This window comes from Coccinella septempunctata, chromosome 6, assembly GCF_907165205.1.
Source record: "Coccinella septempunctata chromosome 6, icCocSept1.1, whole genome shotgun sequence".
Taxonomy (NCBI): domain Eukaryota; kingdom Metazoa; phylum Arthropoda; class Insecta; order Coleoptera; family Coccinellidae; genus Coccinella; species Coccinella septempunctata.
Genome location: NC_058194.1, coordinates 21,470,276 through 21,490,141, shown reverse-complemented (window position 1 = coordinate 21,490,141; position 19,866 = coordinate 21,470,276). Strand labels below are relative to the sequence as shown.

Below are 19,866 nucleotides of genomic sequence, written 5' to 3'. Positions count from 1 at the left end.
CAATGAAAATCGACATTGTAATTTATACCTAGGAGTCCTTAACCAAGAGGTCATATATAAGGTACATCATTATTATCTTTACACACTAAACGAAAAATTCTATGAGATAAAAGAGGAAATATTTAGGCGAATGAATATGGAGAATAAAACACTATACATGATTTTTCTGTTTATTTTATACCTTATTATAAACAATTGCATGTTATTGTCAATAGTTAATCAAATTAACCTTGTTTCTGTGCCAATTCCTTGGCTCTTGCTCTCTCAATTTTAGCGATACGAGCTGCAGATTTACATCCAAGAAGTCCACCACCCCACAACTTCCTGATTTCGTCGCCACGATCATTGAAGTTGGTCTTGATAACTTCCAGCAGTTTGGAAAGGTTGGTCCTATCTCCAGAGTCCACTTGGGTAAGAGCAAGACTAGTACAGGTCTTTCTCCTCACCAACAAACCTAATCGAGCTTTTCCTTTAACAATACAATATGGTACACCCATTTTGCGGCAAAGGGCTGGAAGGTGGAGAACAATTTCAATAGGATCTACATCATGGGCAATCACAACGAGTTGTGCTTTTTTTTGTTCCACCAATTTAGTTACAGTGTTCGCTCCACTTTTGATGGTATTTGGTTTAGCAGGAATAGCGGTTTCCTTCTTTGTACCTTTGGCTACCTTTGCCTCAGCTCGTGCCTTTAACCTGTTCTTTTTTTGTAATTCAGTTTCAGGCCTGTATTTTTCCAGAAGCTTGAATAACTGAGTTGCAGTTTGTTTGTCAACGGTCTGGGTGAATTGGTTTATTGGAGGTGGTACCTTCAATCTCTTCTGTAGTACAGCCATCTGCCTTTGAATCCTGATGTACTTGGGCCATTTCACAAATCTTGAGAGGTCTCTTTTAGGCTGGATGTCTTGTCCAATACCAAAATTTCTCGTTCTCTTCTCGAAAAGGGGATTCACTTCTTTTTTCTGCTCTACTTTCTTTACAGCAAGGGGGGCTGCAGCAACCTTCTTCCCAACCTTCTTTTTGATCTTTTTTTGAACCATATTGAAAAAATTATTTCAACAACACGCCTGATGCACGCACCTTAACCAAAAGGAATATTCATAGAAGCTGCAACAATGATTTGTGAACTGACCAAAGAAGAACACTGAACTTTGTGTGTTTCACACAAAATAGTCTTAGTTTAATCGAAGGAAATTAAATATTTAAATAAAAAGTAAACAGTAAACATAAATTCTTCAATGATGATATCATTAATTCTATAGATCAAATTTTAAAATTATATTAATGGTAACGGAGATTACATTATAAATGTTTTGTTTCCTTGTTAACCAACCAGTCACCTGCTCTTCGTCCAATTTCGGAACAGTTCGACAACGCGTGGTTGCGTTCTGAAATGTCGAGTTTTGTTTTGTGTTTTGACATGTTTTTCGTGGTTATTCAATAGTTATAAAAAAACACCGTGTGTTGAAAATTTTCCGTAACAGGAAAAATTTGTGGAAACGGACCGATGGGAAGGATGATGGTAAGATTCCGTTCAATGGCAAAGTCGGCTGAATTTTCATTGGTGTTCTCATCAGCTCCAATTTTCTATATTATTTTCTTTGAAGAATGAAAAAAATATCAATGTCTCCAATGTGATTTTCAATAATCTTTATTTTTAACCGGAAAGTTGATTCTGAATGTTATAATGTTCTGCTGAATGTGAATGTAATTTATTAGCGAATTGCTTCCCACACCCCACGAAATCATAAAATCGATAGTTGATTTCGTTGCGACGAAATTTCGCACAAGTTTTTGTAAAAGAATAAAAGTTGACAAATATGAGAATTTTGAGATATTTTTCACCTTTCAGATATTTTATGTTAACTTCAATTGATTTTTTCCTTAGGTTCTTATGCGTCATATGCAGTGCTGTAACCTATAAATCGTCAATGTTTTGATGTTTTTATGGTGAAAATATGTTCAACATGATTAAAACTTAAATCGTATGAAATTTTTTTTAATTTACATCACAGTTTTGTACTGTACAATCTCAAGTCATTTCAACCGGACTGTTGTGAAATTTTGGCGAGAATTTGTTAATTTTAAATTATGAAGACCTACAAAATACCTGGTATTCCTAAAATTAGGCATCGTTTATCATCATAGTTTCATAGTTGAGATTTGAAATCGAAGATGAAAACTTAATTTCATAAAAGAATCCTGCATGGGAAAACATTCATGTAGTTGTGTAATTGTAAAAAGACAGGAAGAGATGATTGAATTTGATCAGTGATTTTATTGTTGAGAACGTGAAAGGTAAGTATATCCAGTTATTTCCAATAATACTCGTTCATTTATAATTTATATCCATTATTTTCATGTGTGATGATGTATCATAGGTTTTACACAATATATTATTATTATTATTATTATTAGAGAATGAAAATACATACTTAACAACAAAAGTGTAGACGACTTAATAATAATAATTAATAAAAAGTTATACAGTGAAGTTTGAGTAAAAAGGTTTTTTTGTAAAATGAGTTGCAGGTATTCCATTCATGAAATAAAAATCATTTTACCATTAATACCCTTTCGCCTCTTTTTACCACCTTGATCAAAGCGATATTTTTTATAATTGCAATCTAAATTATCCCCGTTTGGACTTTTTTAAATCAGAAGTTCATGACGCAAAATGTTTCTGTGAGAAGTTTAGAAGCGAATTATTCACGAGTGTACTTGAATCAATTTTGAATATTAAATACTAATAAACACCACATTGAATGGGTTGATTTTTTGTTCGATTGAAATAGGGCTTTGCGATCGAATGCATTGATTTTGCCACTTTGATTCTTCTATATATTGAAACCACAGAACATTGAAGCAATTACTGGTCATGTGACCTAAATTTCAATCGAAAAGTTGATCCTAGAAATATAAAAGTAACTTTTTACACGTGATTCGTGGGTATCAAACTTAAGCACCATGTTGAAGGAGAAGAATGCTACGTTATTTGCGATATAAGGTTCGAGGTTCTCAGACGTCGACGTATACATATTTTAAAAAAATTGAGGAACATCGCGATATAATTGTCAAACTCCCTTTGTTTCAGCAATGTTTCTACTGGTGAAATTGACAATATGTATATGTATCAAAACACAAATCATTTCAAGCAAAAATATATAATGAGTATAATATTCATTATATTATATATAATTAGTTATTATGCTAAGTTGTAGTACATTCTCTGAAATCTTTTCAACTTTAATATGTCTGAGCTGATGAAAACATAAAAAAATTTCCTGCTTATATTGCTTTCCCGAAATATCAGGTCGTTATTGCACATGCTTAGCAAAATGCCGTAAAATTAATTTGTCTTCGGATCCTCATGATCGGAAGGTTATTAGATAACAGTATGAGTTTGATTAAAATGTCTCATTCGATTTGCATGGAATAAAATTTTATTTTACAAAAATATAATTACATTTTATAATATTATATAATAAAAAGAAATCAGAAACTAAATAGATGAGGGTATAGTGATCGATCAAGTTTCGTTATGTACAGAATTGATGCGTTTTTTAAGACATACATGGTTTTTTGTGACAGAACATATTATATTACACTTGTAGTTTCAAGTGTACATTTTGAATGTGTCTTTTAAGGGTGCCTTTATGATTCGTTTTATATTCACACACATGACACTCGTGTTTTTTCATATTCAAATGAACTGTACTTATGTGATCATTCAACGTTGTTTTCTCACACCTATGATTTTTCAAGTTCAAGTGCACTGCTTCCACGTGGTCTCTAAGGGTGCATTTCCGTTTTGCGATATACTCACACGAATCGCACTTGAATTGTTTGAGCTGCAAATGAGCAAATGCACGGAGCTTATGTGCATTTTCAAGCTGTTTTTGACGCATGTTTTATAATCGCACATAGCGCACTGGTGTTTTTTTAGATTCATATGAACATTTTCAATATGAACCTTCAAGTAACCTCTTCGTTTCGCGGCATAATCGCATAGGTGACACTGGTTTTCCCTCGAATTCAAATGCCCACTCTCGATGTGAATTTTTAGGGAAGAATTCTCTCCAGTAGTGAAATCACATTTACGCTCCTTCAATTTCAGTTGCTCATCAACGTTGGCTGAATCACTATACTGCCTCATCAAAATTTTCGTTGATTGCCCATCGAAATTAATATTGTTCTCGTCTGCTTCTCTTTTAGTGATTCGCTTGTAGATGTCTTCCTCTTCGATTTTTATTTCACATTCTTCATTCGAATACTGTTCATCGTAATCGGACTTTTCCAGACCCCCAGTACTGAAAAAAAAAAACAGAAAACGTTTAAAATCTTTGAAACAGTTTTAATTATATTGAGTACCTATAATAAGTCAAAATACCCAGCAGCGTGTATCACAAGAGTTTAGTTGCCCGATTAACCAATTTATAATGGCTTCGGTTTCCAAAATGAAATTACTCGAAATATTTGCAATTCAGAATGAATTAGAGAATTGCATTTGATAAACACACCCGCAGAAATAGGTTGATTGATTTATCTCCTAATTACATTATCTATTTCAAGAAGGTATAGCTTCTTTTTCTATTTCTGATCATTTTGTTGAAGAAATTCATATTCAGCAAGATGATGGTCGATATACAGTACAATCGCGTTAATATGAACACAAAAAATTCCGGCTTGTTCATATTACAGGAACTGTTCATATTTCTGAAGGTCAAGAAAAATGATTTTTTTACAGGTTCTCTAGGTTTTTTTCTTACTGAGTACAAAAATATCGATGAAAATTATACATAAAATGTCTACTGAAAAAGAAAAACCATCAGATATTCAAAAAATAAAAAATTAAAGTTAATTATAATGACTTATCTTTTGTGGAGAAAAAAGATGTTATTTTAGACTGAGTTTTTAGACTTCGCGAACAATTTCGATAAAACCGCTTTTTCATGTATGTTTTTCAGGGTAAGTATCACAATTAAACTAACGATAAATCGTGAAAACAAATTCATTCCTTGGAATAAAATAGACAAGTTACAACAAGTTCATACTAGTGAGATTCTACTTTGTTCATATTACAAGGTACTCCATACAAAAAATTTTGTGTTCATATTACGGAGTGGTTCATATGACCGCGTGTTCATATTAACGCGATTGTACTGTATTTATAAATTACTGTGAAAGTTATAATATGAATACAAAAAGCTGACAACGAAGTACAGAATATTCGGACTATTTTGTGACAATTATGCCTAAAAATGTTCTTGCTTTTCGGAAGGACACAATAGCAGAATATCCTAATTCTCAAAATTATTTATTCTGTGAAAAAAATCAAGCTTTCAATCTATTGAGCAATAAAAACCGGTATTACAAATATTATAAATTTACTGAAAATTGATGATACTCGGGGATGAATCACCTCATATAATATAACTACATTGATGTAGTTCAAAAAAAAAAAAAATGAAGGTAAACTGGAATCAAGTAGCATAAAAAGAAATTTTTTTTCAAATATATGAGAATGAAGATTCCATTGAAATATATCAGCTTATGGTCAGCAAATGTGCAATACAAAAATGATGAGAGAGAGAAATCTGTTTCCTCATATAATATCCTAATATAAATCTTGTTCAGATATGATATTTTCAGACCTAAACTACCCGTATAGGATGCCAAAAAAAAATTCTAAGTGAACCCCATTATTCTACGAGACTTTGAAGCAATACTCCTAATACATTTAATGACGTGCAGACTTACTTTTTATCACCACTGGTATTATCATCATCCTCCTCCACTTCACACACACTTTGTTCAATAGTGTCTTCTTTTTCTGTTTCAATTTCAACATATTCTTGCCCGTTTATAACTAAAACAGTTTCTCCAAACATTTTGAAGAATAATCAACTATACTTGCTCAACTGCTTGAATGAATATGTATCTTCGATCTGGTATCTTTTTGAAAATGAACTCTTCTTGTGCTCTGCTACTACTTTTATTTCATTTTATGTCTTTATATTTGCGCATGCTCACTGAAGACCTGAAATTTCAATTCGGCCGAGAACACTACTGCTATTACCATATAAGTATGAATTTTTGATATTATTTTTACCTACATATTTTTGTATTTTTATGTTTCTTAGATTTCAAATATGTTTGGTTTTCAACATTTTTGCGTATCTACAATTATTACCGCGATATTTTTCTGTTCGTTGAGGAAGTACTTGTATTATTGGCACAATTGAATAAGGTATCGTCTCAAGATTAAGGCATAAAATACTAATCAAGTACTATTACAAGCCAATGCAGATTGAGAAAAAAGTAACGCGGTCTCGCCCGTTGTATTTACCTACTTTTTGTATAAAAATGTTGACGCAGTCAATTTTTATTGTGGATAAAGCAATTACATAATCTGAAATTTTTATATTTTTCGACTGGCCATGGAATAAGTTACCGGCATAAGCCAACCCTTAGGCGCGCACTATTGTTTTATTGCAGTCGCGTAATAAGCTGAAGGACCATATCTTATTCTCAAGATCAAAAATCAATCAATTACAGGCTTTGTTTTGGTTCGCACTTCAGGCGGTTCCGAATCGGTTCAAAGTAGTGGAGCAGCAATGCTTTGGGAAACTACACACATGCTACGCGCGAGCTCACGCTGAATAAATAAATGTGCCACTGTTTTGAACCGTTCTGGAACCATCCTAAAAGCGAACCAAAACAGGCCTACATTATATGAATTTGGGTAGTCAAATCGGAAGGCTTCTTTGATTTTGGTTAATTCTTATAACTAATTATAATTATATAATTATTCAATCTCTTTCAGTTAATGCAAGGTGATGTCTTTACCAGTATCTCAGTATGAGGCCTTGTTGGCACAAGTGCGGGGCTTGAGACGTCAAGCTCAGCACGTACAACAACTAGTCGACCCCCTTCTCTTTGGAGATGCATCTTTACCTCAGGTAAAGCACTGCTATGTATTTTCTTATATGTATTAACAAGACTATTACGCTTCCACATTCACAGTACAAAAATAAAATAAAATGAAGAGGCGGAAAATAAAATTTAAATAAAAAAGAAACAATGATGTTAGAAATACCTCAGATTGCTCATATTTACTTAGGGCTTAGGGCAAAAAAATGTTCACAACTGTTTTTCGCCTTCACAATTCACAAAAACATCTTGATGATCGCGTCTGTACAAATTGATTATTAAAAAAGAAAAAAATTAATACTCATGTGCTTAGATCATCAAAATACATGTTTAAATAAGAAATAGAGCGTGCTCTTCCTTTACCATCTTCAATTTGGAACTTATCTAAACTCATCTACTCGCTAAAAATAGGATTCTCTCCTCTCTCAGTATATGGCATATTGTATTTAATCCCAACTGATGAGTATCTTCTTTGAAATGGAATTAAATGTGGAGATTCATTTTTTCGAAATGCTTCCAAGTAAGAATGTTTGAAAAAATATATTATGAATCTGCAGTTATGTAGCTAATCGTTGCTCCTCAAGACGTTTAATTTCTGATTCAGCGAAAAATTTAGTTTAGATTCAAAGATAAAAACTTGCAATGAAAAATAAATTATTATAGGACCAAAATGTGAAGGAGGACCAAATACATCGCACAATGGACGTACCCGGAAAGAACTCAATTCATGTGAGTGCTATATAACAAATAATGAAAAGAAGCAGGTGAAATTTGATCTGTTTCTTAATTTATGAATATTCTTTTTTTATTTACATATGTATATTAGGCTGAAACCAGCGATGATGAGAGTCTAGCTGCTCACAGTGCCCATCATTCGGTCAGTAGCGAACCGATTTGTCAAAAAAGTAGAGGTTCATCTTCATTGTATCATGGCACATGGCCAGTCGAAGGAACGATGTGGAATTCAGAACCAGCCACGCTCACTATCAAACAACCACCTTCTCATCGGCAAATGGTAGGTTGCATGTTATGATTTCGAAGAAAACTTTTAGTAAATTTAGCAAATTTTCATGAAGAAACATAGTTAATAGAGAGTTATTGCAGTGTCGCGTTATTACCGCAAACGTTATATTGACATGTACGTATGCGCAGATAGGGTTCATGTATGTCGCTGTGGCTGCAATCACTGCATGAGTCAGTTCCTTAGAACTAAGACCTAAGAAAGCAACAAGCCAACAATCTTATTGACCTATGGAGTTCAGGTCATCGTCGTCTGCCGATTAGATTGGTTCTTTTCTTAGGTCTTGGTTCTTAGGAACTATGCATAAATCCATTTTTACAGGATATGTATCAACTGATGGAATACGCCTCTTGCCTGATATGTGATTCACAATTTATTATAAAGTAAAGTTGATCTTTAATATAGAAACTTATTGTTTTTATCGTGCAATTAAAAGTAACAAGAGATATAAAGATGCAACTGATAAGATACCTAGATATGCCAGCGAACTTTGTTATCGATTATTTTGTTGGAAGAGCCTTCACCCACCAAAATATAAATGATAATTTTCTATTCACGATAATCGATTTACATTTTAATTATTAAATTTAGAGCCGAATTTTTCCACTGTCAGTTTGTGAATTGAAACCGTTTGATTATTTGGTATGAGTATTAGAAAATTTAAAAAATTTTTTTTATTTTTAATTACGAGTTATGTCCACCTCATTCGACTTTTTTGAGGTAAATATGTTTGTATTGACTTCTGTTCTATACATAAATTTTTCGACCCTATTTTTTGAGGTAACTCATTTCCACAAAGGTAGTGAAAACAACGAAAATTATTTCAGGGAAATGAGAGTTTGTAACTTTCTGGTATTTCACCAGAAACTGAAATACTGAAATATTACTTTCCTTTTCGTGTCGTTCCAGGAGATGCCAAGCGTAATGAGTTTCGCTTCTAGTTCGGGTGCTCCAATGGAAAGAGTATTAATCACAACAGAAAAATCAATGAGATCTTCCCAACAGCTAGAGGCCAAAGTAGATATGGTTTATAGCCTTTTGGCTATGTTAGGCGGTCAGGAACATGCAGATATGGGGGAAACTTTATTCGCTCTCAGTACAAATCCTGAGAGCTGTTTGGCAATGAGGGAATCTGGTATGTTTTTCGCTTAATGTTTAATTTCTTCTGTATGATGCTTCTTTTTTTTTCTAGGATGCATTCCCCTTCTAGTACAACTAGTCCAGTCAGATAGAGATTCTGAAACAAGAAAAAAAGCTACACAAGCTCTACATAATCTTGTTCATTCTCAAACTGATGAGAAATTGCGAAAGCGAGAAATTCGAATATTTAAGTTACTGGAGACTGTTTGTGCCTACAATGAGGCCTTGATAAATGACGTAGAATTTGTATGTGAGAATCTTTCAGATGGTAATAGTATGAAAATGGAAAAACTGTGTATTCAGTCTAAACTGTACATTTTCAGACGGTGATAGACATCCTGTACAGACTATAGCCCATTTGATGAAACTGTCCTTTGATGAAGGACATAGACAGGCTATATGCCAGCTTGGAGGAATTCATACAATCGCAAAACTTGTAGAAGTAAGTCAGATGTTTTGTATGTTTAATTATGGGGGAATGTCAGGTTAGTGATGAAATCTGAGCATCTTCTGAAATGAAAATATCTACTGAAAAAATTTTGATTTTTTCTATTTTTTTTGTTGCGAAAGCATCATACCTGACGAGCAAAAAATGTCTGAAAAGGGATCCAAAATTCCGGTTAATTTAAAAAAACTCGGAAAACGGTTTTATCGATTATAACCAAAATCAGATGAGCACCAACGCTGATTTTCACATCGATAAATTGTATCACTGTAGCTTGCCTACAACAATTTTTTGAAAAATTTCTACCATAATCAATAGGCTTCTTGGGATAGTAGCTCCGCATAATCCCGCCGAAATTGAGCTCGATAGCTTCAAAATTGCCACTTGTAGTGTGTTCAAAACAAAGCGGTACACACTCAACACACAGACAGCTTTTTTTTCGGACAAAAATTCGAAATTTTGCAGGACCTGGCTTTGTTAACAAGGGGTGAATAAAATTTCTACCTTCATTGTGCACAGCATTTTTTTCGTCAGTGAGACTAAATTCAATCTTATTATTATACCAGTTGACTTATTGTAGCGTTTTCACACTTTTTAGGCTGAACATTCGACACATGGTAGTATTTCAGATGATACACATTGTATCATGATGAGACGATATGCATGTATGGCACTAACTAACCTCACTTTTGGTGATAGTGGAAATAAAGCTTTACTGTGTTCCTATAGAGATTTCATGAAAGCATTGGTGGTACAGTTGCGAAACCCCTGTGATGAATTGAGACAGGTAGGATTATTTTTTACACCTTTTCACGTAGCTCACTTTATCTTGAAAAATTTTGAATAATTTTTGGCAAAATATCAGTTAGCAACGAATTACTATTGCTTTTCTTGTTTAATTTTGCAGAGGTGACTCTTGAATTTTGTAATATAAATTTACAGGTGACCGCCAGTGTTCTGCGGAATCTATCCTGGAGAGCAGATACCTCCAGTAAAGAAATCTTGAGAGAAATTGGAAGTGTTAAGGCTCTGATGAAGTCAGCAATGCTTGATAATAAAGAGAATACCCTTAAATCCATACTCTCTGCATTATGGAACTTATCTGCACATTGCACAGAGAATAAGTCAGAAATTTGTGCTGTTAAGGGCGCATTAGAATTTTTAATACAAATGCTTTTGTATAAATCCGCTCCTAAATCTTTGGCTATAATAGAAAACGCGGGCGGGATTCTTCGAAACATTTCGAGTCAAATAGCAGTCAGGGATGATTACAGGGAAATTTTGAGAGAGCACAATTGCTTGCAAATTCTTTTAGATCAACTCAAGTCACCAAGTTTAACTATAGTTAGCAATGCCTGTGGAACTCTCTGGAATTTATCGGCTAAAAACGCTACAGATCAAGAACTACTGTGGCAACTTGGTGCGCCAACTATGTTGAAAAGTTTGAACCACTCCAAGCATAAAATGATTGCTATGGGGTCCAGTGCAGCACTGAAAAATCTTCTTACAGCTAAGCCAGGTTATGCATTAGTGCAGCAGATGGATTCGACTGCCCTTTCCCTAGATCTTCCAGAACTGCCCACATTGGGTGTCAGAAAACAAAAAGCTTTACTCAAAGGATTGGACCAAAGTTTAACTGAAACTTTCGATAATTTAGACACACCTTCTGACAAAAAGAAAGTCAAAAATGAACATAACCAAAGAGACATACCTTTAAACTCTAAGTCTACTCTTGATGAGTCTTTCAGTACTTCCTATGCTAGTCTTAATATTAACGACAGTCATGTTAACGTTAGTTGTGAAAAAAAATCCAGGATACCCCAAAGCAGTGGATCCTCTAGTCTGCCATATGCTATTTCTGATATAAAGAATCCATGTACCTCTACACCGATTAAAACCAAAAATAGTGACCATATTGAAGGTGAAACATTAGGAAAGAGAATACCAAAAAAACATACTGTTACAACAAATAAGTTTACAGATTCTAAAATGTCCAAAATTACTAAAATGGAAAGGAGGAATCCCTTAAATGGAATTGAAAATGACTCTGAAAAGTCGAGAGAAATTTGTTTGGAATATTCAGAAAAGGAAAGTCATTTAAATAAAAGTGGAAATGTTGCACACTCTGGGGTGAGCAATAAGATTCAGCACACAGAGGACATCGATAATGACAAACATAAGATGAAGAGAAATAATAAAGAGGTAAGTATTTAAAGTTTAGTTTTTAGATATGCTGAGACGATCATTTTGATTGAAATAAGCGACTATGATGTAAATTGATGTAACTACTTATTTACTTCAATTTATATTATTCTATTTTTTTTTCAGTATCTTTACCTTTAAACCTGTTTTTTGCAGATTGTTGCTAATATGGATGAGAAAGATCATTGTTCAACTGAAGATATTTCCGATTCTGAGATTCAACCTAGATCAAGTACGTCTAAAATTGAATTCACTTCATTGCAAAATGAACTGACCTGCAACGAAAATACCAACTTGAAAGATAATGACATAGAAAATGTTAATGGTGCAATCAGTTTACCACCATTTTCCAATGATGATATAAGGTAAAACCTTTATTTCAATAATTATTACTCTTAACATTACTAAATATTGGTAAATGTGATACAATTTATTTTGTGGTTCTGACTTGATAATTTTTTTTTCAGTTCCGCAATGAAAGAAAATATTTCATCTCTACCAGTACATAAAATGCAACCAAGTCCAAGACCAAGAAAATTTGCTTCACTTGAAAAACCCCAGCCAATACCAAGATCAATTCCGCAACCCAAAACAGGGAACAATTCATTTGAATCAAACGTGGATGATACCAATGTCATGTCAGATGCATCAACAGATATAAGACCAGTGAGTTTAACGTCCTCTAGACCAAACAAAAAAGTTGTCGTTTTTTATTTTCAGAATATTTTGAATCAAGAGGAATCGATCGAAGATAACATTGAATTCCTAGATGATTTGAGTGAAAAGCAAGACACTGGGAGGGAGAAGAAGTCCAACACAGATTACAGTGAGAAGAAGGAAATCTCTGGGTACGTACGTCTGGAATTAGAGAAAAATGTCATCATTGATATTCATAATATTTTCAAAACAGGACTCCTTCATTGGACACTATGAAGAGCTCACTCGCGAGTTGCAAGTCTCCACAGAAGAGGTTTTCCAGAAATAGTGGAATACCAATGTCTAGACTGCCATCTAGAGTTTCCCCTATGAAATCAGTGACAAAAAATGAAACTTCAAACATGAACTTCGAGACGAACGAGTCTTTGATTGGCTGCAAAATTCCTAAAGACGTTGATGAGGTAAGTTATTTTTAGTTGTTTTACAGGGTGCGTCACTGCGAAGGCCTGTTACACATTTACGGAAAACTCTGCCTTATATATTTTCATACCTCTTCAACTTGCTGTTCTACCGGAAGGTCAAAATATTCTGAATATTTCTCCTGGGGGTTTTTTCCAAAAAAATCCTCAACATTTAAAATTTTTCGGAATAAGGAAAAGTTTAAAGCGCCCATATATATTAAAGTAAAGCTTATCTGACAATAGTACAGTGTAATAGCCAATATACAAGATGTTGAAAGAAAATATTTAGCGTAATCTTTAATCAATTTTTTTTTACCGTTTAATCAACCTTCAAGCATTTTTGTCCACTTCATAGCAAACTTTCCAACGTGATTATTCTCAATCCGCAGATAGATAAGCCAGTATCTACGAGGCAAATTAGTAACGCTACACATGTCAAAACCGCGGAAGCAAACGGACCAACCTGCTCGGAACAAGAAAGTAATATGAGAACGGAGGGAACGAGTGAAGCCGCCGAAGTGCTTAATAAGGATTTGAGTGGAAAATATGACGATTTACTCTTCGAAAGACGGAAAACATTCAGTAGCGTTGCTGATCCAGACGATTATCGCTTTTCCATCTCCAAAGAATCCGAAATGTGAGTAAACATATCGATCTAATGGCGTGTTTACGTTTTTATTTGCGTTGTGCTTTGATTGGGAAACACTTTATTGTAATAGCACGTGGAATCTAATTTGAAAATGGAGTTTAGAAGAAACCTGAAAGATTGTTGGTTCCCACATATTTTCACAATAAACTTCTCATCAGGACTTTATAGGAATGATGATTACTTGCCACTTCATGTTGTAAACCTAAATATGTTGTTGTTTTTAATGTTTGTTAACATGAATATTCCAACAAAGGATGATAGTCAAATAGTATGAAGCTGTAATGTGGGTTTCAGAGCCATTCTATAAAAAAATGATTTCTACATTTTCTTCAAATTTGAATATAATTCAATTTATGTTCATCTTAGTGAATATATTTTTCTAAAACTTCTTTATTTCGAAAACACGCTAGTAAATGTAATGCTCAAAATTAAAACACTATACATACGTGTATATGTTTCGATACAGGGTGTTAAAGGTTTTTTTTGTCGCGGCCTGCGCCTTCCACAATCCCGTACTTTAAATTTCATTAATTCGCATCAAACTTCAGTGGATTATAACAACGCCATCTTGAATATTTTTATTATATAGGCGATTTTTGGTGAAACGATTCATTTTGATGAGCTTTACCTTCTCCTATACAACATTCAGTTGATTGGTGAATATTATAGATATTTTTTTTTACAGAACAATCAATCAATTGAGTCTGTCCCCAAACAACAAAGATGAAGGTAATAAATTGAGCACTTCTGTCTGGTCTTTGCAAATGAAGCATTGCCTATTTTTCAGAAACCTCGAGAATCTTTGTTGAAGATATCACTGATGAAACATCTGTAGGTTCCACTAGTAGCTTTCCCCGCCATATTTCTGTTGGATATGCATCTGAACCACAAGAACATTCCATTGAATCTTCAGAACTTGATACAAAAGTGGCCAGAAATGATGCCCAAGACAAACTTTTTCTCGGGTTTGTTAGCATAGGCATATAATTTATTTGTAATGATAATGATTTTCATTGCAGGAATTGTGAAGGTGAATCGGTAATTGATGATAATCTATCGACGAATGTAAAAAAAAGTGAATCAAATAAGTCGTTGGGCAAAATTTTGGATGCTAGTCCTGAATTTTTATATTCTCCTGGAAATAGTTGTATGGCATTCAGTGATAAGAAGGATGAAAGACTTGAAATGAGTTGCAATGATTCGGCTAATGTTGATATCAGAATGTTGGATCCAGATGCAATGATCGAATCTTTAGATCGTTTCACAGCCGAATTGGTTTCACAAGCATCTTCCCATCTGCAGAATAAAGATTCTTTGTATAAAAGTAGTAACAATGATAACACTTGGGATGAAAATTCTTCCCCCAACGAGGCCACCTTTCCAAGCATCTCTGTAAGTGCCCCAAATGTCGTATCATTTAATAGTGAAAGTGAAACTAATACTTCATCCAAGAAAAATGACCTAAACTGTACGAATGAAGTGGAACAAGTTGAAATAGTCTCAAATGATTTTTCATCTCTCAATACAACCACTATGACAGATTCCACATTGATTGCAATGGAAGCTACTAAGATTGCCGAAGCTTTCAAAGAGGAAGCTGACATGTCATCAAGTGTGAATAGTTTGGTCTCTTTTGAAATTGACCAAGTTCAACCACCATCACATCTGAATTCCTTATCAAATAGCATGATAGGATTTCTAGACAGTAAACCAGGCAGCCCTAAAATGACAAGAAAAAAGTCTTTACCCTCTAATATTATGGTGAAGAGGGCTTTAAATCATTCTCTATCTCATAATCCCAGTGTTGATAATCTTAATCATCAGATGACTTTCAAGGAGGAGATGAATTCTGTAAATCAAGGAGGAACTAATAGGAGTATTCCGACACACTCAAATGACATATCAGATTCGAAAAAGGCTTTTATAATCAATGGACCAATTCATATGTATTCAAATAGAAATGTTTCCTCTAAAATGCCTTCCGGTTTTCTAAATTTGGATTCATCTAGCCAGTTACTAAGTGTGACAGTCACTGACTTGTGCAATTCTTTAGCTGATGTAGCAACTACTTCGATAGGTACAGAGACAGAAATGTTTGAAGATTGTTTGACACATGTTACAGAAAATCATTTACAAACTGAAAATGACGCAACTGAATTCTCTGATGCAAATAGCATAACACCGATTCAGTCCAGTGCTAGTAGTAGTGAAGATACTCCTAAAAGGCAAAAATCTTTGAACAAGAGTTTAACATCCAAACAAAAACGTGCATTAGCTAAAGAAAGATACAAAACATATATCATTGCAGCAGAAATGGTGATGAAGGATAGCATAATTAATCAAGAAGAAAATTCGAATGAAGTGCCAAATGGTTTCCCTGTTGTAAGAGGGGAAATAACAACTGATGAGACTAAATTTGCTTCGCAAAATGTTGACTCAGTGAATGCCCCACAGGCATTCGTAACCGACTCGACGTCTTCCAAATTATCACCGAAAGAGAGGAGATTGAGTGAGAGGTCAAGGTTTCAAACTCAAGTATTGGAGGTTAGTCAGATACCAAATTTCCATAATCTGAATATGCAGCAACAACAAAAGGAATCTGAATCGGACAGTTCTAAAGAGCCCAGTCCAGCTAAATCTAAGATTTCTATTCGAAAGAATATTTTGCAAAGAAGGTTGACCAATAAGGAACGCTTCAAAACCCAAACACTTGAAGACTCACAAGCCCTATCTAATTTATTAGCGAGGGAATGCGCCATAGCTGATGATACAGAAATGCATCTTATGGTGGAGAAAGAAGCAAACAAAGTTGTGAGAACTCTAAAGGATGCTCAAACTAATCTTGACGAAATACTTGACTGTGAAACAATTAGCCTTGTATCGAATGACGATGAATCTGAACCCAATTCTGGAAGCTCTGTCAATTACAGAACTTATCACAAGAGCTGGGGCCTCAGAAATAATATACCAGTCATTGCACCTAATGAACCTCAGAAACCTGAACAGGACAAGTTAGGTGATTCTTTGGAAAATTGCTCAATTACTTCTGATGATGAAGTGATTAGAGATCCTCCAAAGCCAAAAATTGTGAAACCCGACGAGAAAAAAGTCCAAGAACTCAGGAATGAAGCTGATGAGCAGCCTAAAGGAATAAGGGGCAGAAGAAAAGCATTATATTCCAAAAGTAATCTGAATAAAGTGACTCCAAAATCGATAAAGCCAGTTAAGAATGTGACATCAAATTTAGTTAAAAATGTGACTTCCACTCTCAAAACTACGACACCAAAACCTATCCAGTCAAAGCCTAGTAGAATAGCATCAAGACCTCCTACAAAAGGTAAAGCTACAAATCCAACCAGCAGGCCAGTCTCAGGAAGTGGTGTCTCTCAAATGACTACCATTTCCCCAGTACTACAGAAGAACACCAAACCTAGTAATTCTCGACCTGCAATTGATTGTAAGAAAAATCCGCCTAAGCCACTAGAGCGACAAGGTACTTTCACAAAGGACGACCTCCCTGCTAATAACAATCAGAGTAAAGGAAAAAATCCCGATGTAACAAGAATACCTGTTCCCGGATCCATCAAAAGCTCCATTCCTAAAATGTCAATGAAACAGAGTAACATTCCTCGATCTGCTGGTTTCAAATCGGCTAGTTCTGATAGAAACTCCAAGCCGTCGAATATAAAAATTTATAATCGTTCTACGAGTGCCGACAGCCGTGAAAATACATTTTCCAGGAGAATCCAGAGCTCTCTATCGAGCCATAGCTTGAAAAGTGAACCTGAAAAGGTTCAGCAAAGTGGTGCAATAAAAAAGACAATTCAGTACCAAAGATCAGATAGCAATACGAGTTTAAACGGGTCAAATTCTACTAAAAAGCAAGTAACAAGTAAAATAGCGAGTATTTGGAAGAAGATTGAAGAAAGCAAAAAGAAGACTGTAACTAAAAAAGACAGTAAAAAATGGATAGAAGCAGAGGTAGAACCATCAAGTAAAGCATCGAATTCAAACGCTGTTCCAAGTGAAGAAGAAAGTAATACGCCAAAACGTATTTCTAGGTTAGGGTCCTTTGTTGGGCTGGATGATAATGAAGATAATCTCAGAGGGCAGGAGGTCAATTGAATACGACTTTTTAACCTTCATTGATGTTTTTCTCAGTTTCCTGCATGTCTAATTTCTTTAATTGTTTTTTAAATTCTTACCCTAGAATATAATGATTCATATAATTGATACTTATTTTTGAATAATTTATTTGAATAGCTCTATTTTCATTTAAAATTTTTATGATTGAATATTCTTCCTGCATGTCTAATTTCTTTAGCCATTTATGTGTTCCTTGTGTTTCATGATTAATCTAGTTGATGAACTTTTGAATATCTAATTTTTAAGTTGTATATATTTATAGTTTTTATTTATGAAAATTGTTTGGCCATAATATCTAGTCCTATACTTAAATATTTGTTGGATTTGTAAATTTATTTATTCAAATAATGTACTCTATGTAGATATTACATGAGAAATCGTAGCATTTATAGAATAAATTCAGTTTTCCATGTATTTGACTTATACTTTTTTGACTGGGATAATGAAAAAGTTCAAAATTTAAAAAAGTTAAAATAAATCCTGTTGAACACCTTTAGCTGCGTTCACATTATGCCGCTGTGTGCCGAGCGGCCTTGCCGCTGCGTAGCACAGCTGCGTATGTGGATGCATTGTCGGCTTGCCCCAACATGTCGCTGTGTGCCGCTGAAAAATCGCTGAACTTTCGATCTCCATCAAAGGAAGGCAAAACCGCTCGGTATAATGTGTATGCAACTTTTTGAAGGCTCGTGAACCTTTGCCAGATCATTTCGAACAAGTCGCGTTGAAAATGTGTAAAGGTGCTTAGCTGCATCCACATTATGCCGCTGTATGCCGAGCGACTTTGCCGATCGTCAAAATCTCATCGGTAAAGCCAACGAGAGAAGACGCATCCAAATCAACATGATTGCAAGCAGTCTAAAGTCAAACACACACACACAGTCAAATTGCATAGTCTAAATTGCAACTAAAGCCGCTCTGATTGGTGCATCAACATACACAGCGGCTTTGCCGATCGGCACACAGCGGCATAATGTGGATGCAGCCAAAGATTATAAAGTACTCTATAATCTTTGGGATGCAGCTTAGTGAGGAACTCAAAACAATCGCGGAAGTATGCGCATCTGTATTCTTATAAAGATGCATAAGTTTGATTTGATCGTTATGATCACGAGCTTGGAAGTTTGAAGGATTCGTTGGGATTTTCTTGGAACGTGTTCTTGGTTGAAGAACCGAAAATAGAACGAATTGAGAATCTTCTCAATGCTCAGCAAAGGTCTTAAACATTTGAGAAAAAAAATCTGAAACCTGAATATAATGATTTATTAGGAATAACTGGGTCTTTGTTTAACCTAATATCACTTTTGAAAATTCGGAAGAGGGATCTGGAAACGTTGGCAGTATTATTAGCCGAGATCCATTTGATTTTGTTATAAATAATCTTGAGACGCTAGCTCGCGCAGCAATCTGGCCTGGCCTGGCCTGGCCGGTGGTGGCTTGAACATTTCGATATTAAGGACTTATGGCGATATATACGATCCCCAAAGGTGAGGTAAGGGATTGTTCTACGAGATATGGAGAATGATTTCTTGCCGAATGGCAAACCTGGAAACCAATATGACAATGAGCATATCAAAATCTCTCTTCACAACATTGCCTCTAGACAGAATATTTGCCACTTTGACTCTTTTATTTGATATTCTTTTGATCTATGTTTCAAATATGCTGTTTATTTATGGTAATTAGTGTTGTTCATTTTCTTATTCACCACTGAATATTTTGAAGAAAAAATATTTCAACGAGATTGCGATGTTTTCAAGTTTAATATGCGCTATAAGTTCTCATTCATCAAATTCATAAATTTTCCATTTTCAGTGTAAGTAAGTATCCCTAAATTTCTTTGGTAATAAATTTTGCGTTGCCTTCTTGGCTGATTTCACGATTTCATGTAGGAATTACAAAATGTGCCATCATTTTTACTCGAAAGCTTACCACGTACATAAAGTGAACTTCTTTGTTTTATTCGCACCTGGAAACATTTTTGGACATAAATATCTGCCCTTTTTATTTTTGAAATATTTTCTCTTTCCATGATTTCTGTTCTGAGGACCAGAACTTTTAGAGATTTCAATGGACGTTTCGTTGTCAATATTCATATTTTTATAGGGAATACTAATTTGTCTTGTCTTTGTAAATTGTAAGAGTCTACAAGAATACCTAATTAAAAGGCCATCGACTCGGTACAACTCCTGATACAAGTATTTTTGATACTAAA

At 34.5% G+C, this 19,866-nt stretch overlaps 3 protein-coding genes across 3 annotated transcripts; 1 reads left to right on the top strand and 2 right to left on the bottom strand.

The window, feature by feature from the left end:
- Positions 1–157: 157 nt before the first annotated feature.
- LOC123314848 (60S ribosomal protein L7a-like) lies at positions 158–1,106 on the bottom strand. The gene has a single exon (XM_044900233.1). The coding sequence runs from the start codon at positions 1,038–1,040 to the stop codon at positions 225–227; it is 816 nt and encodes a 271-aa protein (XP_044756168.1). The 5' UTR covers positions 1,041–1,106; the 3' UTR covers positions 158–224.
- Positions 1,107–1,352: 246 nt separating this feature from the next.
- Positions 1,353–18,066, top strand: LOC123315994 (adenomatous polyposis coli homolog). Its single transcript, XM_044901905.1, has 17 exons — positions 1,353–1,522; positions 6,827–6,962; positions 7,597–7,662; positions 7,760–7,948; positions 8,864–9,089; positions 9,147–9,362; positions 9,418–9,536; positions 10,138–10,326; positions 10,482–11,741; positions 11,898–12,106; positions 12,209–12,407; positions 12,462–12,589; positions 12,652–12,859; positions 13,249–13,496; positions 14,194–14,237; positions 14,296–14,487; positions 14,539–18,066. Exons 2-17 carry the CDS (start codon positions 6,840–6,842, stop codon positions 17,631–17,633), a joined length of 6,711 nt encoding a protein of 2,236 aa, XP_044757840.1. The 5' UTR covers positions 1,353–1,522; positions 6,827–6,839; the 3' UTR covers positions 17,634–18,066.
- Positions 3,767–6,382, bottom strand: LOC123315995 (zinc finger protein 711-like). Its single transcript, XM_044901906.1, has 2 exons — positions 5,761–6,382; positions 3,767–4,310 (listed from the first exon to the last, which is right to left on the bottom strand). The coding sequence occupies exons 1-2, from the start codon at positions 5,889–5,891 to the stop codon at positions 3,767–3,769; spliced, it is 675 nt and encodes a 224-aa protein (XP_044757841.1). The 5' UTR covers positions 5,892–6,382.
- Positions 18,067–19,866: the final 1,800 nt, after the last annotated feature.

Coding starts and splice junctions, on each gene's coding strand:
- LOC123314848 (XM_044900233.1), bottom strand. CDS start 1,040: ATGGTTCAAAAAAAGATCAAAAAGAAGGTTGGGAAGAAGGTTGCTGCA.
- LOC123315995 (XM_044901906.1), bottom strand. CDS start 5,891: ATGTTTGGAGAAACTGTTTTAGTTATAAACGGGCAAGAATATGTTGAA. Junction 4,311..5,760: donor AATACCAGTGGTGATAAAAA/GTAAGTCTGCAC, acceptor TTTTTTTTTCAG/TACTGGGGGTCTGGAAAAGT.
- LOC123315994 (XM_044901905.1), top strand. CDS start 6,840: ATGTCTTTACCAGTATCTCAGTATGAGGCCTTGTTGGCACAAGTGCGG. Junction 13,497..14,193: donor ATCTCCAAAGAATCCGAAAT/GTGAGTAAACAT, acceptor TTTTTTTTACAG/AACAATCAATCAATTGAGTC. Junction 14,238..14,295: donor CCCAAACAACAAAGATGAAG/GTAATAAATTGA, acceptor CCTATTTTTCAG/AAACCTCGAGAATCTTTGTT.